At 37.9% G+C, this 24,020-nt stretch overlaps 1 protein-coding gene across 25 annotated transcripts in view; it reads left to right on the top strand.

Moving 5' to 3' along the window:
• SFI1 (SFI1 centrin binding protein) overlaps positions 1-24,020 on the top strand; it is a 105,550-nt gene that overhangs the window by 32,337 nt on the left and 49,193 nt on the right. For 19 of the 25 annotated variants that reach the window (XM_045457352.1, XM_045457344.1, XM_045457338.1 and 16 more), the window contains 4 exons: positions 3,483-3,593; positions 8,469-8,563; positions 20,862-20,979; positions 23,262-23,364. In XM_045457352.1, coding sequence (XP_045313308.1) covers positions 3,483-3,593; positions 8,469-8,563; positions 20,862-20,979; positions 23,262-23,364 — 427 coding nt within the window. The remainder of the gene's footprint in view (positions 1-3,482; positions 3,594-8,468; positions 8,564-20,861; positions 20,980-23,261; positions 23,365-24,020) is intronic. The other 6 variants (XM_045457357.1, XM_045457353.1, XM_045457356.1 and 3 more) reach the window with 2 other exon arrangements.

Raw genomic sequence — 24,020 nt, 5'->3', positions numbered from 1 at the left:
GACATCTCTCTCTCATACCCCAGTTTACAATGCTAAATGCCCAAATTGTGTTGACATAACTTTCAAGATACATTCAGACTCCACCTCTCTTCAGCACTTCCAGTACCACCCTGGTCCAAGCCATCATCATGTGTCCCCCTGAATGACTGCAGTAACTTCACTGGTCTCCTATTTCCAGCCCTAGCCCCAGTCAGTCTTTTCACGACTGGTATTCTGAGTAAATCAATTCATGTCCCTCCTCTGCTCAGATGGCTTCCCTTCTGGCCGAGAGTAAAAGCCATAGTCCTTATGGTGGCCTGTAAAGCCAATTGACTTTTTTGTTATCTATCTATGGATTTTTTAAAAATTTCTGCTGTCATATTTAGAATTCCCAACATCTCTTTTTTGTTCTCTGAATATTCCTTTTTTTTTAAGAAATAGCATCCTGTAGGTTCATAATCTTTTGAAGTTAATGTAGCTATTTGTTTTTAGGATTTTTGCTTTTATTGCTGTTTCTTCTGAGCCCTTTTTTTCTCTGTGCTTTTGGTCATTGTCTCATATTGGAGCCTTTCCTCAAATATCAAAACGTCCTTTCATTGACTGTTCATATTTAAGAGGTAGGCACTAAAATGCTAATTTTGGAATCCTTTCTAAGTATGCATAAGGACTTATAAACTGAAGGCTTCACTTTAGGCTTTTGAGGTAGAGACTGGACAGTTTCACTGAGGAACCTTCAGCTGTCACTATCCAGAAGCCTTTTCTGTTAGGTGGTTGATCATGTTCCCCAGAGGAGAGGAATCCTCCAAATTCTTTCTGGGCTGGAGTGGCTTGGAGGTGGGTGGTAGTGATTATACACTTGGAATGTGGATCTCACTGTTGAGTATGTGGACTCTCCATTTAAGACCCTCTCCAGATCTCTGCTGATATTCTGCAGTCCAGTGTTCCTTTGTTGAGCTTCTCCAGAGATAAACCCAAGTCTCTGCTTGGGTGAATAAAAGGATGCAGGGGCCTAATTGCTGCTTATGCCCAGGCTTGCAAACAATCCTGTGTTTTCATCTCCACCCAGGGCTCCCTCATTCCTGATGCCTCATGTTCCCATGCCTCTCTGAGGTCTGTGCCACCAGCTGGTTGCTTCTTGACTCCCACAGGACAAGATACTTAGTACTCTCTTGGCTTTCTCTGATATGGTATGATATGTTGATTCAGTTCTCTGATATGTTGATTCAGTTGCCTGCACTATCATTTAAAATTTGTTGACATCTTGGGGCGCCTGGGTGGCTCAGTCAGTTGAGCGTCCGACGTCGGCTCAGGTCACGATCTCACGGTTCGTGGGTTCGAGCCCCGTGTCGGGCTCTGGGCTGATGGCTCAGAGCCTGGAGCCTGCTTCCGATTCTGTGTCTCCCTCTCTCTCTGCCCCTCCCCCATTCATGCTCTGTCTCTTTCTGTCTCAGAAATGAATAAACATTTAAAAAAAAAAATTAAAAAAAAAATTTGTTGACACCTCTAATCTATCATTGTTGCTCCTATTCTCTTTGTCTTTGTGAGTTTACACCTTTTGAAATGTATGTCCTGTTATTTTAGTGGGGTTTAGGAAGAGAAGGAGGTTGATGGATAGTAGTAGATGATGGAAGGAAGTACATGTGCACATGGAAGTGGTTCTTTTCCATGAAATTTTTTAAAAATTGTGATCAAAGTTGTTGTTTAAAAATTCTTCAGGGGCACCTGGGTGGCTCAGTCAGTTAAGTGATCGACTCTTGATTTCAGCTCAGGTCATAATCTCACCGTTTGTGAGACTAAGCCTTGCATCAGGCTTTGTGCTGTGAGCTTGGGATTCTTTCTCTGCCCTTCCCCCAGTCATGCTTTCTCTCTCTCAAAATAAACATTAAAAAAAATTTTTTTTTAACTATAGACACATGTAATAGGAAGCACTAGTCTTCTATAATCTTCCTGAGAGAAAACCACTGGTAATAGTTTGGTATTGTGGAGATGTTTTCAGGCTTTTAATATGTATAATATAATTATTTTTATGTATGCAGAGTACATGCATATAGATGTATATGTTTTTATGTATGTCTACAAATATGTATGTGTGTGCATACATTATATATGTGTAAATATATACAAATTTGTATGCATTCTAACATAGGAGTAGTGGAAATACAAAAAAAAAATGTAACTTTAGAGGTGCCTGAGTGGCTCAGTCGGTTAAGTGTCCGATTTTGGTTCGGATCAGGATCTCATGGTTTGTGAGTTCAAGCCCCACATTGGGCTCTCTGGTGTCAGCGCAGAGCCTGCTCCTGATCCTCTGTCTCCTTCTCTCTCTGCCCCTCCCCCATTTGTTCGTGCTGTCTCTCAAAAATAAATAAACATGAAAAAAATTAACTTCAGAAAATGGTGTCATACATACTATGAGGTAGCTTTATTTTTTCACCTAACCACTTCTCTGGAACATCTCATTTCAGTATCTTTAGCTCCACTTCACAAAAAATGACTAGGTGAAGTTAGTTGAATTTAACCTATCCATCCCTTTGAGGGACATTTGTTGACTTTTATCCTCTTTTATTATGAACAAGAGCGAAGTGAATTTCCCTATGAATATTTTTGCTAGCTAGTTTTTTAAAAACTGTGAGTGGTGAGGAGTAAGCACATGTTAATAAGCTGCAGAACTATGAAAAGAATTCAAAGTGACTGACAGGCACAGAGTTCTTGAATTATCAGTCACCTCCACAGTGCCTGTTAGCATCAACACAATCTGCCATTGCTCTTGTTTTCTTTCTTACTACCTTTGTCCCCTCTTTATTGCCTATACGTATCTTCTGCTGTTTTTATAACTCTCCTGGACAGATTTCAGTGAAACTAATATGCTCTGTTCTTATTAAGTACTAGGAATAACATTAAGTATTTGCTTATTTTATAACTTTTAATCTCCTCTATACATAAATGTGAAGTGTAGTTACTACTTTAAAAATATTTTTTAGGGCCACCTGGGTGGCTCAGTTGAGCATCTGACTTTGGCTCAGGTCATGATCTTGTGGTTTGTGAGTTTGAGCCCCACATAGGGCTCGCTGCTGACAGAGCCCGCTTTGGATCCTCTGTCCTGCTCTCTTTGCCCCTCCCCTGGTTGTGCTCTCCCCAAAATAAATAAATATTAAAAAAATAATAATAATAAAAACATTTTTTTAGTCTGAAGAAAAAAATGAAGAATAATTTTCAACTCATGGTATTTGAAAAGTCAGATTTTTATTTTACTTTAACCTCCTCAATTGGTAAGATCTGTAGTATAACATTTTTAGCTTTTTTCCTAGTTTAAGTACTTTTTTTTCCTAGTTTAAATACTTCTAAATATTTGATCTGAAAATATGTTTTTATTCTATTCTGGTGTTATCAAATAATGAGCCATGCTTTTCTATGAGAATGTAACAGTAATATGAAACTAATTTGGGAACAAATACCAGCTCCCACATCATCATGGATTTTTCTCTGATTTTTGTTCATTGCCAAAGGTGTTACTATGAGCAGAGAATACTACGGAAGGTCTTTGAAGAATGGAAAGAAGAGTGGTGGGTTTTCCAGCGAGAGTGGAAACTCTGTGTTCGAGCAGACTGCCACTATAGGTCAGGTTTCATGTTATATTACTTTAATTTTGCTGATTCACATTATGAAATAGTTATTTGTTGGCATATTTCAGGTAAAAAGGAGAAAGTTTTTTTGTCCCCCAGTTTTATTGAGATAAAACTGACCTATAACTGTATGAGTTTCAGGTATACAGCATAAAGGTTTGACTTACATATATTGTGAAATGATTACCACAATAAGTGTAGTTAACATCCATTGTCTCATAAAGATACAATAAAAAGAAATGGAAAAAAAATAAAAAAGCTTTTTTTAGTTATAATGAAAAGTCTTAGGATTTATTCTCTTAACTTTTACATATATCATACAGTAGTGGTAACTATAGTTATCATGTTGTACATTTCATCCTGAGGACTTATCTATTTTATAATTGGAAGTTTGTACCTTTTGACTACTTTCCTCCAATTCCTTCTCCCCCTACTCTCCCTCCCCCACCTCTGGTAACCACAAATCTGATCTTTTTCTATGAGTTTTTTTGGTTCGTTTTTAGATTCCACAGGTAAGTGAGATCATACAGTATTTGTCTTTGTCTGACTTAATCATTCAATATAATGCCCTCAAGGTTCATCCATGTTGTCACAAATAGCAGAATTTCTTTGTTTTTTATTCCATTGTATATATAGACCACAACTTTATCCATTCATCCATCATGGACAATTAGGTCGTTTCCATATCTTAGCTATTGTAAATAATACTGCTATGAACATGAGGGTGAAAATATCTTTGCAAGTTAGTGGTTTTGTTTACATTAGATATATTCCCAGAAGTGAAATTGCTGGATCACATGGTAGTTCTACTTTTAATTTTTTTAGGATCCTCCATATTGTTTTTCATAGTGGCTGTAGCAATTTACAGTCTCCACATTCACACCAGCATTTGTTATCTTTTGTCTTTTTGATAATGGTCATTCTAACAAGTATGAGGTGATAGCTCATTGTGGTTTTTCATTTCCCTGATGACTAGTGATGTTGAGCATCTTTTCATGAACCTGTTGGCCTTACATAGACTTTCTTTGGAAAAATGTCTATTCAGGATCTTTGCCTATTTTTTTTAAAATGGGCTCCATGCCCAGCGTAGGCCTTTGACTCATGACTTCAAGATCAAGAGTTGCAGGCTCTACCAACTGAGCCAGCCAGGTACCCCTTTGCCTATTTTTAAGTTAGATTATTTGGAGGGTTTGCTATTAAGTTGTACAAGTTCTGTATATATTTTGGATATTAACCCTTTATCAGAATTATGGTTTGCAAGTATTTTTTCCCATTCCACAGGTTATCTTTTTCACTTTCTTGATTGTTTCTTTTGCTGTATAGAAGTTTTTTAGTTTGATGTAGTCCTACTTGTTTATGTTTACTTCATTGCTTGTGCTTTAGGTGTCATACCAAAAAAATCATTTCTAAGATGTGAAGGTGCTTTTTCCCTATATTTTCCTTTAGAAGTTTCATGGTTTCAGATCTTATATTTAAGTCTTTAATCCACTGCAAGTTAATTTTTTGTGAGTGGTTTAAGATATGTGTCTGGTATCATTCCTTTACATGTGAATATCCAGTTTTTCCAACACCATTTATTTTTTTTTTTTTTTTTTTTTTTTTTTAATTTTTTTTTTTTCAACGTTTATTTATTTTGGGGACAGAGAGAGACAGAGCATGAACGGGGGAGGGGCAGAGAGAGAGGGAGACACAGAATCGGAAGCAGGCTCCAGGCTCTGAGCCATCAGCCCACAGCCCGACGCGGGGCTCGAACTCACGGACCGCGAGATCGTGACCTGGCTGAAGTCGGACGCTTAACCGACTGCGCCACCCAGGCGCCCCTCCAACACCATTTATTGAAGAGATTGTCTTTTCTCCACTGAGTAGTCTTGGCTCCTTTTTCAAATATTAGTTGACCATATATACTTGGGTTTATTTCTGGGCTTTTGATTCTGTTCCATTGCTCTGTTTGTTTTCATGCCAGTACCATATGCTTTGATTACTATAGCTTTACAACATAGCTTTAAATCAGGAAGTGTGATGCCTCCTGCTTTGTTCTTCTTTCTCAGAATTGCTTTGGATATGTGGAGTCTTTTGTGATTCCATAGAAATTTTAGGATTGTTCTGCTTCTGTAGAAAATGCCATTGGAATCTTGATAGGCTTACATTGAATCTATAGATGGCTTTTGGTAGTATTACTTTAATAATTTTAATAATATTTTATTAGTTAACACTTAATTACATAATTAATTAAATTACATAATGTAATATAATTTTAATATTAATTCTTTTAATCCACGAATGGAATGGATACCTTTACATTTCTCTCTTTTAATGTTTATTATTTTGAGGGAGAGAGTGTGCACATGTGTATTCACACAAAGGGGAGAGGTAGAGAGAGAAGGAGGGAGAGAGAGTCCCAAGTAGGCTCTGCATTGTCAGTGCAGAGCCCTACATGGGGTTCAGTCTCACGAACTGTGAGATTTTCACCTGAGCCAAAATCAAGAGTCAGACACTTAACTGACTGAGTTACCCAGGTGTCCCTACCTTTCCATTTCTTTGTGTCTTTTTTGATTTATTTTGTCAATGTTTTGTAGTTTTCAGAATAGAGATCTGTCATTTCCTTGCTTAAATTTATTACAAAGTATTTTATTGTTTTTGATGTATTGTAAGTGGAATTGATTTATTTCTTTTTTAGATAATTCACTGTTAGTGTACAGAAATGCTACTGATGTGTGTGTTGATTTTGTATTCTGCAAAGTTTAATGAATTTATTTATTAAATATAATAGTTTTGAGGCTGAGTCTCTAGGATTTTCTATGTATAAAATACATAGAAACTGCAAATAGGCAGTTTTACTGCTTCCTTTCCAATTCTGATGCCTTTTACTTTTTCTTGACTGCTTGCTCTGACTAGGACTTCCAGTACTATGTTGAATAGGAGTGGTGAGAGTGGACACTTTTGTCTTGTTCCTCATCTTAGGGGAAAAGCTCTCAGGCTTTCTCCATTGGGTATGATGTTAACTGTGGACTTGTCATGTATGGCCTTTATTATATTGAGATATGTTTGGTCTATGCCTAATTTGTTAAATGTCTTTATGATGAGTGGTTGTTGAATTTTGTCAAATGCTTTTTCTGTGTCTACTGAGATGATCCTATAATTCTTTTCTTTTATTCTGTTAATGTGATATATCACATTGATTTGGAGAAAAGTTTTGAATCATATTCTGTTTTGCTTCAAAATATTTTTAGAGTAAGTAAGATCAAATTCCTAAATTAAACCCAAGCACATGTGCATGTGGGCACACACAAACACACACACACACACAGACACCTTTTTAATGTAAGTTACCATTATGTGTTGGTAATGTTCATGATTTCAATAGTGTTTTCTCACTGACACTTCTGTATAATTTCTAATTCTGAGAGTATTCTGTTTTTTAAACTAATAAGTTGATTTAATTTTTATTGATTATGGGAGAAAATATATGCCCAATAGCAGACAGTAAAAAAATAGAAATGGGAAGGAAAAAAAAACTCTAAATCTTGACGTTGGTCAAGGGATAAGTAGAGGAAAATGTAAAAATGGGAATTATATTAAATACACATTTTTATACTTTTTTAATTTATTTTTTTTAATGTTTATTTAGTTTTGAGAGAGAGACAGAGCATGAGTGGGGAAGGGGTAGAGAGAGAAGGAGACACAGAATCTGAAGCATGCTTCAGGCTCTAAGCTGTCAGCACAGAGCCAGATGCAGGGCCCAAACTCACAAAACATGAGGTCATGACCTGAACTGAAGTCAGACACTCAACCAACTGAGCCACCTAGGCACCCTTTTTATTATACCTTTTCTAATAAAAGATTAATGTACCTTATACATCATATCTTCTTAAAATAGTATTCACTCTCATAATCTTCTTTATTTAGGTTCTTTGGGTCAGAGTTTCTGATTTATAGATATTTCAGATAAAATATAGACAATGTTGAATCATTCCAATAAGGTGGTAGAGTATGAAATCAAGTCTTAGTCGGGGCGCCTGGGTGGCTCAGTCGGTTAAGTGTCCAACTCTTGGTTTCAGCTCAGATCATGAACTCAAGGTTTTGTGAGTTCAAGCCCCACATTGAGCTCTCTGCTGACAGCACAGAGCCTGCTTGGGATTCTCTCTCTCTCTCTCTCTCTCTCTCTCTCACTCTCTCTGCGCCCCTCCCTGCTCATGCTGTCTCTGTCTCTCTCAAAAAAATAAATAAATAAACTTAAAAAAAAATCAAATCTTAGGACATGAGATAGTGAAAATATGGAAGGGCTGACAGTCTTTCTTTTTTTAAAAAAAAAATGTTTATTCATTTTGAGAGAGAGAATGCAGGCATGAGCGGGAAAAGGGCAGAGAGAGAAGAAGAGAGGGAATCCCAAGGAGGCTCCGAGCTGTCAGTGCAGAGCCCTATGTGGGACTCAGTCTCCTGAATTGTGAGATCATGACCTAAACCAAAATCAAGAGTCAGAGACCACCAAATGAGCCACCCAGGTGTCCCAGGACTGACAGTCTTAATGGGTACATTAAGGTGTAATGTTTTATATAATGTGGATGATTAAGGTGATAATATTGCTGTCATTCACAGCTTTGTGAATGCTGAAGGTGAAGTTATTCTTGGATAATTCCAGCCTATTTTTCCTTAATGATTCTATGTGGTGAGGAGAATGACTCTGCATTAAGGAGAATAGGTTTCACTTGATTGTGGGAAATGAAATTTTTAGCTTAAGAGATAGGTAAGACTTTTTTATATCAGAATCATCCATGTTAATACCTCCTGAGTACAGAACGGATTTGGTATATTGAGTTAGGAGTTTTTTTGGTTTAAAGAAATACCATTTGCTTTTTTTCACCTCTTCAGATATTACTTGTACAATCTGATGTTCCAGACCTGGAGGACCTATGTGCATCAGCGGCAAGAGATGAGGAACAAGTACATGAGAGCTGAGAATCATGGTGAGAAAAGGAAGTACATGTCTAAAAAAATTCCTTCATTTATTTGATTTTTTTTTAATGAAGACTTAATTTTTTAGAGCAGTTTTAGTTAGGTTCATAACAAAATTGAGAGGAAGATTACAGTGATTACCCATTTATCCCCTTCCTCCCACATGCATAGTCTCTCCCACTATCATCATCACTCACCAGAGTGGCACATTTGTTACAATGAATCTGCATCCACACATGGTTATCACTCAAAGTCCATAGACCTCAGGGTTCACTCTTGGTGTTACACATTCTATGGACATGTATCTCATTACGGCATCAAACAGAATATTGTCACTGGTCTGAAAATCTTCTGTGCTCTGCCTATTTAGTTCATTTCCTCCCCCTTGCAACTTTTAACTGTCTTCATAGTTTTGCCTCTTCCAAAATGTCATATAATTGAAATCATCTAGTATGGATGTAGCCTTTTCAGATTGGCTTCTTTTACTTGGTGATATGCACTTGAGGTTCCTCCATATCTTTTATGTCTTGATAGCTCATTTCTTTTTAGTGCTGAATAATATTCCAATGTCTGGATGTACCACAATTTATCCATTTCTAAGAAGGACATCCTGGTTGCTTCCAAAGTTTGGCAATTATGAATAAAGCTTCTGTAAATCTCCATGTGCAAGTTTTTGTGTAGATATAAGTTTTCAACTCCGTTGGGTAAATACCAAGGATTGTAGTTGCTGATCATACGGTAAGAGTATGTTTAATTTTGTAAGAAACTGCCAAACTGTCTTCCAGAGTGTCTGTACTGTTTTGCATTCCCACCAGCAATGAATGAGAATATCTGTTGTCCCACATCCTCACCAGCATTTGGTGTTGTCAGTGTTTTGGATTTTGGCCCTTCTAATAGGTTCATGTAGTGGTATCTTGTTTTAATTTGTATTCCCTGATGACATATGATGTGGAACATCTTTTCATATGCTTATTTGCCATTTGTGTATTTTTGCTGAAGTATCTGTTAAGGTCTTTCGCCCATTGTTAAAATTGGATTGTTTGTTTTCTTGTTGAGTTTTAAGAGTTCGTTGTATATTTGGGATAACAATTTTCTTTTATCAGATGTGTCGTTGGCAAATATTTTCTCCCAGTCTGTGACTTGTTTCCTCATTCTCTTTACATTGTCTTTTGCAAAGCAAAACTTTTTAATTTTAATGAAGTCCAGCTCATCAAATTTTTCTTTCATGGAAGATGCTTTTAGTGTTGTATCATACCCAAGGTTATCTGAGATTTCTCCTATGTTATTGTCTAGGGGTTTTCTAGTTTTGTGTTTTACATTTAGGTCTGTAGTCCACTTTGAGTTAATGTTTATGAAGAATGTAAGGCCTGTGTCTAGATTCTTTTTTTGTTTTTTGTTTTTTTTTTTTGCATTTAAAAAAAAATTTTTTTTTTCAACATTTATTTATTTTTTGGGACAGAGAGAGACAGAGCGGGGGAGGGGCAGAGAGAGAGGGAGACACAGAATTGGAAACAGGCTCCAGGCTCTGAGCCATCAGCCCAGAGCCCGACGCGGGGCTCGAACTCACGGACCGCGAGATCGTGACCTGGCTGAAGTTGGACGCTTAACCGACTGCGCCACCCAGGCGCCCCGTTTTTTTTTGCATTTTTAAATCGAATTGTTTCCACACCATTTGTTGAAAAGACTGTCTTTACTCCATTGTAATGCCCTGCTACTTTGTCAAAGATAAGTTGGCTGTATTTACATGGGTCTGTTTCTGGACCTTCTGTTCCATTGAAGTATTTGTCAGTTCTTTTACCAATATCACTTTGTTTTGACTACTGTAACTTTATAGTTAAGTCTTGAAGTCAGGTAGTGTCATTCCTCCAACTTTATTCTTCTTCTTTAATATTGTGTTGGCTATTCTAGGTCTTTTGCCACCTATAAACTTTAGAATCTGTTTGTTGATTTTGGTTGGAATTGCACTGAGTATGTAGATCAAGTTGGGAAGATCTGACATCTTGACAATATTGAGTCTCCCTATCCATGATAATGGGATATGCCTCCATTTATTTAGTTCATTGATTTCGTTCATCAGAGTTTTTCAGTTTTCCTCACACTGACATTGTATATATTTTGTTAGATTTATACCTATTTCATTTTTTGGGGTGCTAATGTAGATTCTATGGGATTTTCTATGTAGATAGTTAAGCCGTTTGTGAACAGAGACCGTTTTATTCCTTCCTTTCCAAATTATTTTTATTACACTGGCTAGAGCTTCCAGTAAGACATGAAATAGGAGTGGTGAGAGTGGACACCCTTGCCTTGTTCCTGATTTTAAGGGAAAAGCATTCAGTCTTTAACCATTAAATATGACGTTAGCTGTAGGGTTTTTTTTTGGTAGATGTCCTTTATCAATTAAGGAAGTTATTTTTTATTCCTAGTTTTCTGAACGCTTTTATCATTAAGAGGTATTGAATTTTGTTGGATGATTTTTCTGTATCTATTGAGATGATTCACGCTTTTCTTTTTTAGTCCTTTAATATGGTGAAACACATAGAGCAATTTTCTAATTTTGAACCATTCTTACATTCCTGAGATTAATGCCATTCTTTATATATTCCTGGGTTCAGTTTACCAACTGTTTTATTGAAGATTTTTACATCATGTTCATGATGATATTGGTCTATAGTTTTCTCTTGTTGTAATGTCTTTGTCTGGTTTTAGTTAAGCGGTAATCCTGGCCTCATAAAATGAGTTGGGAAGTGTTTCCTCGTCTTCTATTTTCTAAAAAGGATTTGTAGAATTGGTATTATTTCTTCCTTCAGTATTTGGTAAAATTCTTTAGTGAACTCATCCGGGCCCCTTGTTGGAGAATTTTGAAGTTTGAATTCAAGTTTTTGAGTAGATGGAAGACTATTTAGGTTACCTATGAAGCAGTTTTGGTAATTTGTCTTTCAAGGAATTAGTCCATTTTAAATATGTGTTTAATTTATGGGCATAGAGTCATTTGAAGTACTCCATTATTATAATGTTAATGTCTGCAGGGTCTGTAGTGATAGCTCCTCTCTCATTCCTAATATTGATCATTTATATCTTTAACCTTTTATTCTTGGTTAGTGTGACTAGAGCTTTATCAGTTTTATCCGTCTTTCAAATAACCAGCTTTTACATTCATTCTGTTTTTCTGTTTTCAAGTTCCTTGATTTCTGCTCCTGTTTTTATTATTACCTCACTTCTGTAAGATTTGGTTTCAATTTGTCCCCCCCCCCCCCGCCCAGTTTCTTAAGATGTAAGCTGAGATTACTGATTTGAGGCTTTTCCTTTTTTCTAACACAAGCATTTATGGTAATAAAGCTTCCCTTAAGCATCGTTTTAACTGCACACCCCCCCCCCCCCCAGATTTTAATATTTGCAGTTCTGAGAAACATGAGAAATGTTTTCTAACTTCTGTGATGACTTCCTTTTTGACCCACAGGTTATCTAAAAGTGGGTTTAGTCCTATATTGGAGATTTTCTAATACCTTTCTATATTTATAGAGATAGTTAAAAATAGGAGAGGAGTTAAGATGGCGGAGTAGTATGGGGACCCTGAGCTTGTCTCATCCCTGAAATGCAGCTAGATCAGCATCAAGCCATTTTGAACACCTAGGAAATTGATCTGAGGATTAATGCAACAATCTGCATGATTTGAGCCAGAGAACTTGGCAGGTATGCAATGTGGAGAAGTGAACTGGGGGAGAGAAAAGCCATGGGGCTGCTGAGGGTTGGGAGCCATTTTGACGGAGAGAGGCCAGAGAAAGAGAAAGGAGGAAAGTGCAGTGTATCAAGATCACACACAAAAAAGCACTCTACCCTAAAGTAGCTGGAGAGAGAGAGAAAGGGTGAGAACACTCACGGGGGACTGGACAAGAAATCTGTTCCCCAAAACCATTGATGAAGAGAAAGGAGAGGGTTTCAATATCTCCAGGATTCTATAAACAGTCGAGCACAGAGTTTGAAGTTTCAGAGCTCCAGTGAGGAAGATGTGAGGCCTCCAGTGAGGCCAATCCCCAGGAGGAGGCAGTGTGATCTGAGGGGTCCATGTGCCACATGGAGAAAAGTAGTTCCCCTACTTGGAAAGCATTTGGTAGAGGCTATATAGCCTTCCCTGTGGGCAAAAATCCAGCAGACCCCAGAGAGCTGCAAAGCTTACTGATATTGGAACAAAAACACCAGAGTGCGGCAAGACCTGGTGGTGGCTGTGTGTTGTTATTTACTATAAACTCTGAGTCTCTGCCACCATCCAATCATACAAACGTTTTCTGGGGCAAGTCAATACCTGGCCATTGCTCCACGAGACACTCCCCCAGAGAATCACCGTGGGTCCAAGCCATGGGGTCTCTGAAGTATGGGATTTTGAAACACATCCCCATTTGAGATAAAACTCTGAAGGGAGGTGCCACCTGGCTGGCAGACAGCTTGGACACAGACAGGGTAAAGGAGGGGGGAAGACAGATGCCTGAGACAAAGGAGAAGTGCTTGATCATGTGTTTGTGAGGGCACGAAATTCCTGCACCAGAGACTAGAGAGCTGGGTGAAGCCATTTTCACCTCTAGCACACACACAGATCAATCCCAGTGAGCTAAGCAGCACCACCAAGTGGAGAACAGAGCCATCACACCAAGCCCCACCCACTTGTGCCCTCCAGGCACATCCCCCAGAATAGGAGCACAAATCCCTTCCACCTTCTTAATCTAGGGACTATAATGTGCAGAGTTTCAATTCTAGGGGAAACTGGCTGTAATTTCATCCAGATTTCATTCTGTTGGCTTGTTCGTTTTTGTTGCTTCTGTTTCTGCTTATGTTGTTTGCTTTTTTCTTTCTCTTTCTTGGATACAGAAAGAGCAAATTAATTTTTTGGTTTTTTATTCTAGTTTATTTTATTCCATTTTATTTAAAAATTTATTGGGGCGCCTGGGTGGCTCAGTCGGTTAAGCGTCCGACTTCAGCTCAGGTCACGATCTCACGGTCCGTGAGTTCGAGCCCCGCGTCGGGCTCTGGGCTGATGGCTCAGAGCCTGGAGCCTGCTTCTGATTCTGTGCCTCCCTCTCTCTCTGCCCCTCCCCCATTCATGCTCTGTCTCTCAGTCTCAAAAATAAATAAACATAACAAAAATTTTTTAATTTATTTAAACTTTTTTTTTTTGTCTATTTTTTCTCTTTTTTATCAAGCTTCTTTCAACAATCAGACCAAAACACATCTAGGATCTAGATTCCTTTATTTGATTTTCTGCTTTGTTTTTTATTTAAAAATTTTTATTTTTTATTAATTTTTTCTTCCTCCAAAATGACAAGATGGAAGAATTCATCCCAAAAGAAAGAACAGGAAGAAATGATGGACAGAAATTTAACCAACACAGATATAAGTAAAATATCTGAGCTAGAATTTAAAACCATGATTATAAGAATACTAGCTGGGGTTGAAAAAAAAAAAGCATAGAAGACACCAGAGGATCTCTTTCTGCAGAGATAAAATAAATAAAATCTAGTCAGGCTGAAATTAAAAATGCTGTAACCGAGATGCAATCTCTGATGGATGCCATGATGGTAAGGATGGATGAAGCAGAGCAGTGAATCAGTGATACAGAAGAGAAAATTATGGAAAATAATAAAGCAGGAAAAAAGAGGGAAAGAAAGGCAAAAGGTCACAATACAAGACTGTTTTTGTCGTTTTTTTTATTTTTGAGAGAGAGACAGAGCATGAGTGGGGGAAGAGCAGAGAGAAGGAGACCCAGAATCCAAAGCAGGTGTTAGCACAGAGCCCAACATGGGGCTCGAACTCATGAACTGCAAGATCATTACCTGAACTGAAGTCAGACTGAGCCACCCAGGTGCCCCAATCACAATACCAGACTTACAGAACTCAGTGACTTATTAAAGAGGAATAACATGTGTATCATAGGAGTCCCAGAAGATAAAGAGAGAGAAAAAGGGGCAGAAGGTTTATGTGAGCAAATTATAGCTGAAAAACTTTCCTGATCTGAGGAAGGACACAGACATCAAAATCCATGAAGCACAGAGAACTGCCTTAGATTCAACAAAAACCGACCATCACCAAGGCATATCATACTCAAATTCACAACACACACAGACAGGGAAAGAATCATGAAAGCAGCAAGGGGAAAAAAGTCCTTAGCCTACAAGGGAAGACAGATCAGGTGCACAGCAGTTTTGCCCTCAAATACATGGCAGGCCAGAAAGGAGTGGTGGGATATATTCAGTGTGCCCAGTGGGAAAAATATGCAGCCAAGAATTCTTTATGCAGCAAGGCTGTCATTCAAAATAGAAGGAGAGATAAAGTTTCCCAGACAAACAAAATCTAAAGGAGTTTGTGACCACTAAACCAGCCCTGCCAGAAATCTTAAGGGGGACTCTGAGTGGAGAAACAAACAAAACAAAACACCAAAACAAAACAGACCAAAAGCAACAAAGACTAGAAAGGACCAGAGGACATCACCAGAAACATCAACTCTACAAGCCACACAATGGCACTAAATTCATATCTTTCAATAATCACTCTAAATGTAAATGAATTAAATGTTCCAATCAAGACAGGATATCAGAATGGATTAAAAAAAAAATAAGACCCATCTAAATGCTGCCTATAGGAAACTCATTTTAGACCTAAAGACACGTGCAGATTGAAAGTAGGGGGATGGAGAACCATCTATCATGCTAATGGACATCAGAAGAGAGCTGGAGTAGCTGTACGTCTATCAGAAAAACTAGATTTTAAAACAAAGACTGTAACGAGTTGAAGGACATAATATCATAATTAAAGAAGAGCTAACAATCATAAATACTTATGCCCCCAACTCGAAATCACCCAAATATATAAACCAATTAATCATAAATATAAACTCATTAATAAAATACAATAGTAGGAGACTTTAACACCCCACTTACAGCAATGGACAGATCATCTCAGCAGAAAATCAACACAGAAACAGTGGCTTTGAATGATAAATTGGACTGTATGGACTTAACAGATATATTCAGAACATTTCATCCTAAAGCAGCAAATACCCATTCTTCTCGAGTGCACATGGAACATTATCCAGAATAAATCACACGGAGTCACAAAATCAGCCCTCAAGAAGTACAAAAAGATTGATATCATACCATTCATATTTTCAGACCACAGTACTATGAAACTTGAAATCAACCACAAGAAAAAATATAGAAAGACCACAAATACTTGGAGGTTAAAGAATATCTTATTAAAGAATGAATGTGCTAACCAGGAAATTAGAGAGGAAATTAAAAAGTACATGGAAGCCAATGAAAATGAACACATGACAGTCCAAAACCTTTGGGATGCAGCAAAGGCAGTCATAAGAGGGAAATACATAGCAATCCAGGCCTTCCTAAAGAAGGAAGAAATGTCTCAAATACACAACCTAACCTTATACCTAAAGGAGCTGGAAAAAGAACAGCAAATAAAGCCCAAAACCAGCAGAAAACGGGAAATATAAAGATTAGAGCAGAAATCAATGATATAGTAAAAAAAAAAAAAAAAAAAAAAAAAAAAAAAAAACAGAACAGATCCACAAAACCAGGAGCTGGTTCTTTGATAGAATTAACAAAATTGATAAACCCCCAGCCAGATTTATCAAAGAGAAAAAGGAAAGGACCCAAATAAATAAAATCACGAATGAAAGAGGAGAGATCACAACCAGCACCACAGAAATACAAACAATAATAAGCGAATATTATGAGCAATTACATGCCAACAAATTGAGGAATCTGGAAGAAATGGATAAATTCCTAGAAACATATAAACTACCAAAACTGAAACAGGAAGAAATAGAAAAATTTGAACAGACCCATAACCAGAAAGAAATTGAATCAGTAATCAAAAATCTCTCGACAAATGAGTCCAGGGCTGGATGGCTTCCCAGGGGAATTCTACCAGACATTTAAAGAATAGTTAATACCTATTCTTTTGAAGCTGTTCCAAAAAATAGAAATGGAAAGAAAACTTCCAAACTTATTCTATGAGGTCAACTTTACCTTGATTCCAAAACCAGACAGACCTCACTAAAAAGGAGAATTACAGACCAATTTCCCTAATGGACATGGATGCAAAAATTCTCAGCAAGATGCTAGCAAACCAAATCCAACAATATATTAAAAGAATTATTCACCACGATCAAGTGAGATTTATTCCTGGGCTGCAGGGGTGGTTCAGTGTCCACAAATCAATCAATATGATTCATCACATTAATAAAAGAAAAGATAAGAACAACATGATCCTCTCAATAGATGCAGAAAAAGCACTTAACAAAAAATAACCTACTTTATTGATAAAAACCCTTAAGAAAGTAGGAGTAGAGGGAACATACCTCAACATATATGAAAGACTCACCACTAATATCATCCTCAATGGGTAAAAATTGAGAGCTTTCTCTCTAAGGTCAGGACCCGTGACAGGGATGGCCACTCTCACCACTGTTGTTCAACATAGTACTGGAAGTCCTAGCCTCAACAATCAGACAACACAAAGAAAAGGCATCCAAATTGGCAAGGAAGAAGTCAAACTTGCACTCTTGCAGATGACATGATACTCTATGTGGAAAACCCAAAAGACTCCACCAGAAAACTCCTAGAACTGATAACATGAGTTCAACAAAGTCAGTATAAAATCAACATACAGAAATCAGTTGCATTTCTATATGCCAATAATGAAGCAGCAGAAAGAGAAATCAAGGAATCGATTCTATTTACAATTGCACCAAAACCCATAAGATACCTAGGAGTGAACCTAATCAAAGAGGTAAAAGATCTGTATGCTAAAAACTATAGAAAGCTTAAGAAGTTGAAGACACAAAGAAATGGAAAAACATTCCATGCTCATGGATTAGAAGAACAGTTATTGTTAAAGTACCTACACTACCCAAAGCACTCTACACATTCAATGCAACCCCTAGCAAAATAACACCAGTATTCTTCACAGAGCTAGAACAAACAATCATAAAATTTTTATGGAACCAGAAAAGACCCCAAATAGCCAAAATAATGATGAAAAAGAAAACCAAAGCTGGAGGCATCACAATTCCAGACTTCATGCTATATTACAAAGCTGTTATCGTCAAGACAGTATGGTACTGGCACAAAAACAGACATGTAGGTCAGTATAACAGAATAGAGTACCCAGAAATGGACCCACAAATGTATGGGAAACTAATCTTTGACAAAGCAGGAAAGAATATCCAATGGAAGAAAGACAGTCTCCTTAGCAAATGGTGTTGGGAAAACTGGAGTGACATGCAGAAGAATGAACCTGGACCACTTTTTTACACCATACATAAAAATAAACTCAAAATGGATGAAAGACCAAAATGAAACACAGGAAACCATGAAAATCCTAGAGGAGAACACAGGCAACAACCTCTTTGACCTTGTCCACAGCAACTTTTTACTAGACATAGCTCCAGAGGCAAGGGAAACAAAAGCAAAAATGAACTATTGGGACCTCATCAAGATAAAAAGCTTCTTACACAGTAAGAAACAGTCAACGTAACTAAAAGCAACCAACAGAATGGGAGAAGATATTTGCAAATGAAATATCGGATAAAGGGTAAGTATTCAAGATCTATAAAGAACTTCTCAAACTCAACACCCCAAAAACCAAATAATCCAGGGAAGAAATGGGCAAAAGACATTGAACACTTTTCCAAAGAAGACATCCAGATGGCTAACACACATGAAAAGATGCTCAACATCACTCATCATCAGGGAAATACAAATCAAAACCACAATGAGATAAATACCTCATACCTATCAGAATGGCTAAAATTAACAACTCTGGAAACAACAAATGTTGGCGAGGATGCAGAGAAAGGGGAACACTTTGGCACTGTTGGTGGGAATGCAAACTGGTGCAGCCACTTTGGAAAACAGTATGGAGGTTCCTCAAAAAATCAAAAATAGAGCTACCCTGTGATTCAGCAATTACACTACCTAGGTATTTATCTGAAGGATACAAAAATGCTGATTTGAAGGGGTACATGCACCCCAATGTTTATAGCAGTACTATTAATAGTAGCCTGAGTATGGAAAGAGCCCAAATGTACATTGATGGATGAATGGATAAAGACGATGTGGTATATTTTATACGATGGAATATTAGTGATCAAAAAGAATGAAATTTGCCATTTGCAACAACGTGGATGGAACTAGAATGTATTATGCTGAGTGAAATAAGTCAGACAAATATATGATTTCACTCATATGTGGAATTTAAGAAACAAACAAATGAACATAGGGGAAGGGAAGGGAAAATAAGACAAAAACAGAGAGGCAAACCGTAAGAGACTCTTTTTTAAAAAAAAAACATTTTTTTAGGTTTACTTGTTTATTTTGAGAGAGGGAGAGAGAGGGAGGGAAGAGGAGGGGGGGGAATGGGTGGGGGGAGGGGCAGAGGAGAGAGAGAATCCCAAGTAGGCTCAACACTGACAAAGCAGGGCTTGAACCCATGAACTGTGAGATCATGAGTTAGACACTTAACCAACTGAGCCACCCAGGCCCCCCAATAAGAGACTCTTAAATACAGAGAATAAACTGAGGGTTGCTGGAGGGATGTTGGGTAGGGGGATGGGCTAAATGGGTGATGGACATTAAGGAGGGCACTTGTTGGGATGAGCACTGGGTGTTGTATGTAAGCCAGTTTGACAATAAATTATATAAATAAATATGTATGTAAGTGATGTAAGTGATGAATCACCAAATTCTGTTCCTGCAAACATTATTACACTATATGTTAACTAACTTGGATTTAAATAAAATGAAAAATATGAAGAAATATTCAAAATATCTTTATTGATGTTCTAGTTTACTTCATTATGATCAGAGAACTTAGTATGACTTCAGTTCTGTTACATTTGTTCAGGTTTGTTTTATTTTGTTTCAGAACATGCTTTGTCTTGTGAATATTCTATCTTTGAGGAATGTGCATTCTTCTGTCTCATATTATTTAAAATTATAATGAATACAGCTATATTATGGGGTAGAAAGAAAAGTCACTTGAATTCTTCAGATAAAAAGAGTTGTTTCTGACCTATGACAGTTGTCTCAGGCTATGCCCACAGACCTCGGGGAGTATCTTTTCACTCTCATACTGTTAAGTAAAAAAGTAACAAGTACTTTTAGGCCTTTGGGAAGTGTGGTTCTTTAAATTATCTAGAATCATGGCAGAGACCATTAATCCAGATTCTTGTATACCACCCTCAGGAAAATAACAGCTTGCATTTATTGGAGACACTTTTCATAGATGATCTCATTTACCCTTGGCAAACATACCTTTAAAGAAGGCGCCATTTTATAGATGAGGAACTTATGATGTTACTCAGCCCAGTGATAAGCTCAGTATTCACACCTGGTGTGTCTTACTCAGGAACCCAAACTCTAAACCACAGCAGCATTGCCCGAGGGGCCTAAGGAAGCTACACATTGTATTCTCTGTGTTTTGACTTGATTGGTTAATTGCTATGAAATAGAAATAAAGCTCTTGAGTCTTACCACATTTTGAGAAAGTCTTGAACACGGTTGACATAATTTTGTTTTCTCCTTTGTGTTCTGAAAAGAACAGAAATTAACTTCATTAGTGATGGCTTTCATAATGAAAATGGCATTACTTCAAAGGGAGACCTATGGAACTTTACACTTCCCGTATTTAGTAAATTCTCTTTCTTCCAGGAACACTACTGGTCCTTTTTATTCTGTTTTCCAAGCAGATACAGATAGTATCCTTTTCTTTTGTCTCGCTTATTCTACTTTACAATTATTATTTCAAGCAGCAAGTTTTAGAACATAATTTTTTCTCCTTTAACTTTATGCTGTGGGAAGTTTTAAATGTCTACAAAATTGGAAGATGAAATAATGAACCTCCATGTACCTGTCACTCAGCTTCATCAGTTACCAACTCATACCAGTCTCACTTCTCTGCTTTTTTGTGTTATTCACATTATTTCATCTGTAAATATCACAGAATATATATCTAGAAAGAATATCGTTTAAAACAGAAGATTTCTGAACAGTATAGTATATTTATTTTCCTTTAAGTGGTTTGTAAATGTCATCACTTGTATAGCCATTCTTCACCTGTCCTTTTGTCTTTATTCATTTTGTAGATTTTCACAACTTTTCCACCAGGGGGCACTTGAAGGCTGGATGAATTTAGATATTCAAAAGGAGGGTGAATACAGAGAGCCCATGAGCTTCTCTATAACCCAGAAGTACTCTGTTATCTTTCCCTACTCCTTTTTGAAAATCTTTTTGATGCATCTAGATGCAAAGCAAAAGATGCGGCAGGCCTGGAAGTCCTGGATGATCTACGTGGTTTTTCGTAGAACCAAACTTCAGATGCAGACCACTGCCCTGGAGTTTAGGCAGCGGAGTATTTTATGGTGAGTGTGTTCAATTGCTCTGCAAATCAGCAGCTATCATTTGACCTCTGTTTTGTATTATGCACATAAATACCCACCTTAGGGGTGCCTGGGTGGCTCAGGTGGTTAAGCATCTAACTCTCAATTTTTTCAGCTCAGGTCATGATCTCACCGTTTGTGAGATCCAGCCCCCTGTTGGGCTCTGCACTAACAGCATGATGCCTGCTTGGGGTTCTCTCTTTCCCTCTCTCTCTGCCCCTCCCTTCCTTGCTCTCTGTCTTTCTCAGAATAAAAAAAAACATTTTTCTAAAAACCCACTGCAGGGTGTCTGGGTGGTTCATTCAGTTAAGTGTCTGACTTCAGCTCAGGTCATGATCTCACAGTTCAAGGGTTTGGGCCCTGCATTGGCTTCCACGCTGGTGGTGTGGAGATGGCTTGGGGTTCTCTCTTTCTCCCTCTCTCTCTGCCCCCTCTCAATTCATGCTTTCTCTTTCTCAAAAATAAATTAATTTTTTTAAAAAACCACCTTAAAACAGTGTTTCAAACATAGTTGATCCTTAAATAAATATTCATTGACAACTTGTTCAACTACACTATCAGGTTTTCACATAATCAGCAGTAACAGTAATTGAGTACTTACTGTGTTTGAGTAAACACTGTTGTTTGTGTGTGTTAATTTTTTAATGTAAAGTCTCATTTCATCATCACCATAAACTAAAATAAGTACTGTTTTTGTAAATATTAAGATACACAGAGTCCAAGGGCACCTGGGTGGCTCAGTCATTTGAGTGTCTGACTCTTGATTTTGGCTCAGGCCATGATATCACAGTTTGTGGGTTTGAATTCCACGTCGGGCTCTGCACTGACAGCATGAAACCTACTTGGGATTCTCTCTCTCCCTCTCTCTTCTCTTTCTCCACTTGTGTGCACACCTGCATTCTCTCTCAAAGTAAATATATAAACTTAAAAAAAAAAAAAAAGATAACACAAAGGGTCTCAGAAAGGTTGAGTAATTTGCCTGAGCCCATATAAGTTGTAATTGGTAAAATAGGGCTCAGCTACCCATCTTTCTGATGCTAAAGCCCATTTTCGTAACTGCCCTATACAGCATTTCATCAGCATTGTCCACATCTTGGAGGGACATGAGTTAGTTGACTTTGAAAACCAGACATGTGTAACAATGAGCTGCTTTTATAGTGGGACTGATCCCACTGAATGTTGTCTCTGGTTGGTCCTTTAGGTGTCCTGAATGGCAGCATATTAAAAGCTCAAAAGAGGTGGACCCTCTGATATAGATAAGAGCAGAAGCTTTGCAGCTAGACTGACTTGAGCTCAAATCCATGTTCCCACATGTATAGTTGTGTCCTTTCACCTCCACATTTCACTTTCCTCATTTGTGAAATAGGTACACCTTGAAGTGTCTTTCAGGGTTGTCATGGGAGATAAATATGATGACATCCGAAGTATTTAGCATGGTATCCAGAACATCAGTACACCTAAAAATTCTTTTTTGTTTTAAATAACCTCTTTAAGTTATTTAAAATTTATTTGGCAAATATTTTTGAATGCTTAATAAGTGTACATTTCTATCAGAGTCTATGGGGGATGTTTTTACATAATTTTACTTTTTACGGGGCTTAAAATGTTCCTAGTCCTGTACTGGCTGCTGGGACTGAATTCAGGCAACTTGTAATCCCCTAAGTGCTTATAAAGGTAAGTAGTAATGTAAGATAGCTTGAGATTTTGAAGTGAGTGATGCTGCTAAGCATGGCCCAGGTTAGGACGACATAAAGATTTTGCTAGGTTAGAGTGACCAAAGTGAGTGCTTCTGTAAAAAGCAGAGGTTGCAAACTCTCATTTCCTCATTACTGTTTTCCTACAGCTAATTAGAAAATAAGCAGAAAGGACGCCAAGACTGGAGATCTAAAAGCCATGTTTTTTGTAATTTGTTTTGTGAAATCTCCTGATTTTTTTGTATGTTGGCAATAATTCATATTTTTAAACATGTGTAGTTCCAAATAGAGCATGTCTGGAGTTTCTAAGACTGGAGCTGACCTTAGGAACCATCAGTTTCCAGCCCTAAATTAGCTGTTCTAGGACTGCTTCTCGTTTTTTTTTTTTTTGTTTGTTTTTTTGTTTTTTTGTTTTTTTTTTCAGCAGTGGCTCCAACAGATGTCAGTCGAGATGGCACAGTGAGGGAATAGAGACTTGAGACGAGGGTCCAAGGCCCAGTCCTCGTTGACCTTCTCTTTTCTGGGTGGCTTTTTTTTGACTGGTTCCATCTTTGGTTTGTTCTTTGACAGGGTGTGGTGGAGCCACTGGAGGCAGCAGCTGGGATGGGTCCGTGTGGGCCATGTCCTCCATGCATCAGCTGTGAAGCACAGGGCCCTGAGCCTCCAGCTGCAGGTGAGCGCAGCAGACTTTGGCATAGGTGTCTTCTGTCCATGTTGTCAAACCCCACAGCCACAGAGGGCAGGGTTGGATTCCTAAGAAGCCTGGCCATCATGCTGCTCCCTCTCTCCTAGGCCCTCCCGGCAGCTAAGGGGGTCAGGGGCGGTGGGCGGGGGTGGAGGGCAGAAGCAACATGGAAGGCTGGGTTCAACGGATAGAGGCTGCTATTAGGAATATGCTAGGGTCATCTGGGTGGCTCAGTCAGTTAAACATCCGACTCTGGCTCAGGTCATGATCTTGTAGTTGGTGAGTTCAAGCTGCACACCGGGCTATGTGCTGACAGCATGGAGCCTGGAGCTGCTTCAATCCTGTCTTCCATCTCTACCCCCACCCTCGCACTCAGGTGCACAGGCACACATGCACTCTCTCCCTTTTTCAAAAATAAAATAAAAAACATTTAAAAAATATGCTTAAATGTGATTACCAATGGTTTGTATGGTGCATTTGCTAATCATGGAGCTGGAAGGGCATTTATGAATTAGTTACAAATATGATTAAAGAAACAACAGTATATTCTTTATTTCTTTATTGCTGTTTTCCTATAGCAAGTTAGAAAATAATGAGGGCAGAAAAGAAACTGAGACTGTAAAGAAAACCTGGCTTCTAAATAC

The sequence above is a fragment of the Leopardus geoffroyi genome, chromosome D3 (genome assembly GCF_018350155.1).
Source record: "Leopardus geoffroyi isolate Oge1 chromosome D3, O.geoffroyi_Oge1_pat1.0, whole genome shotgun sequence".
In the NCBI taxonomy this organism is placed as follows: Eukaryota; Metazoa; Chordata; class Mammalia; order Carnivora; family Felidae; genus Leopardus; species Leopardus geoffroyi.
Note: the sequence above shows the minus strand (reverse complement) of the source record. Positions and strands in the feature narration are given on the sequence as shown.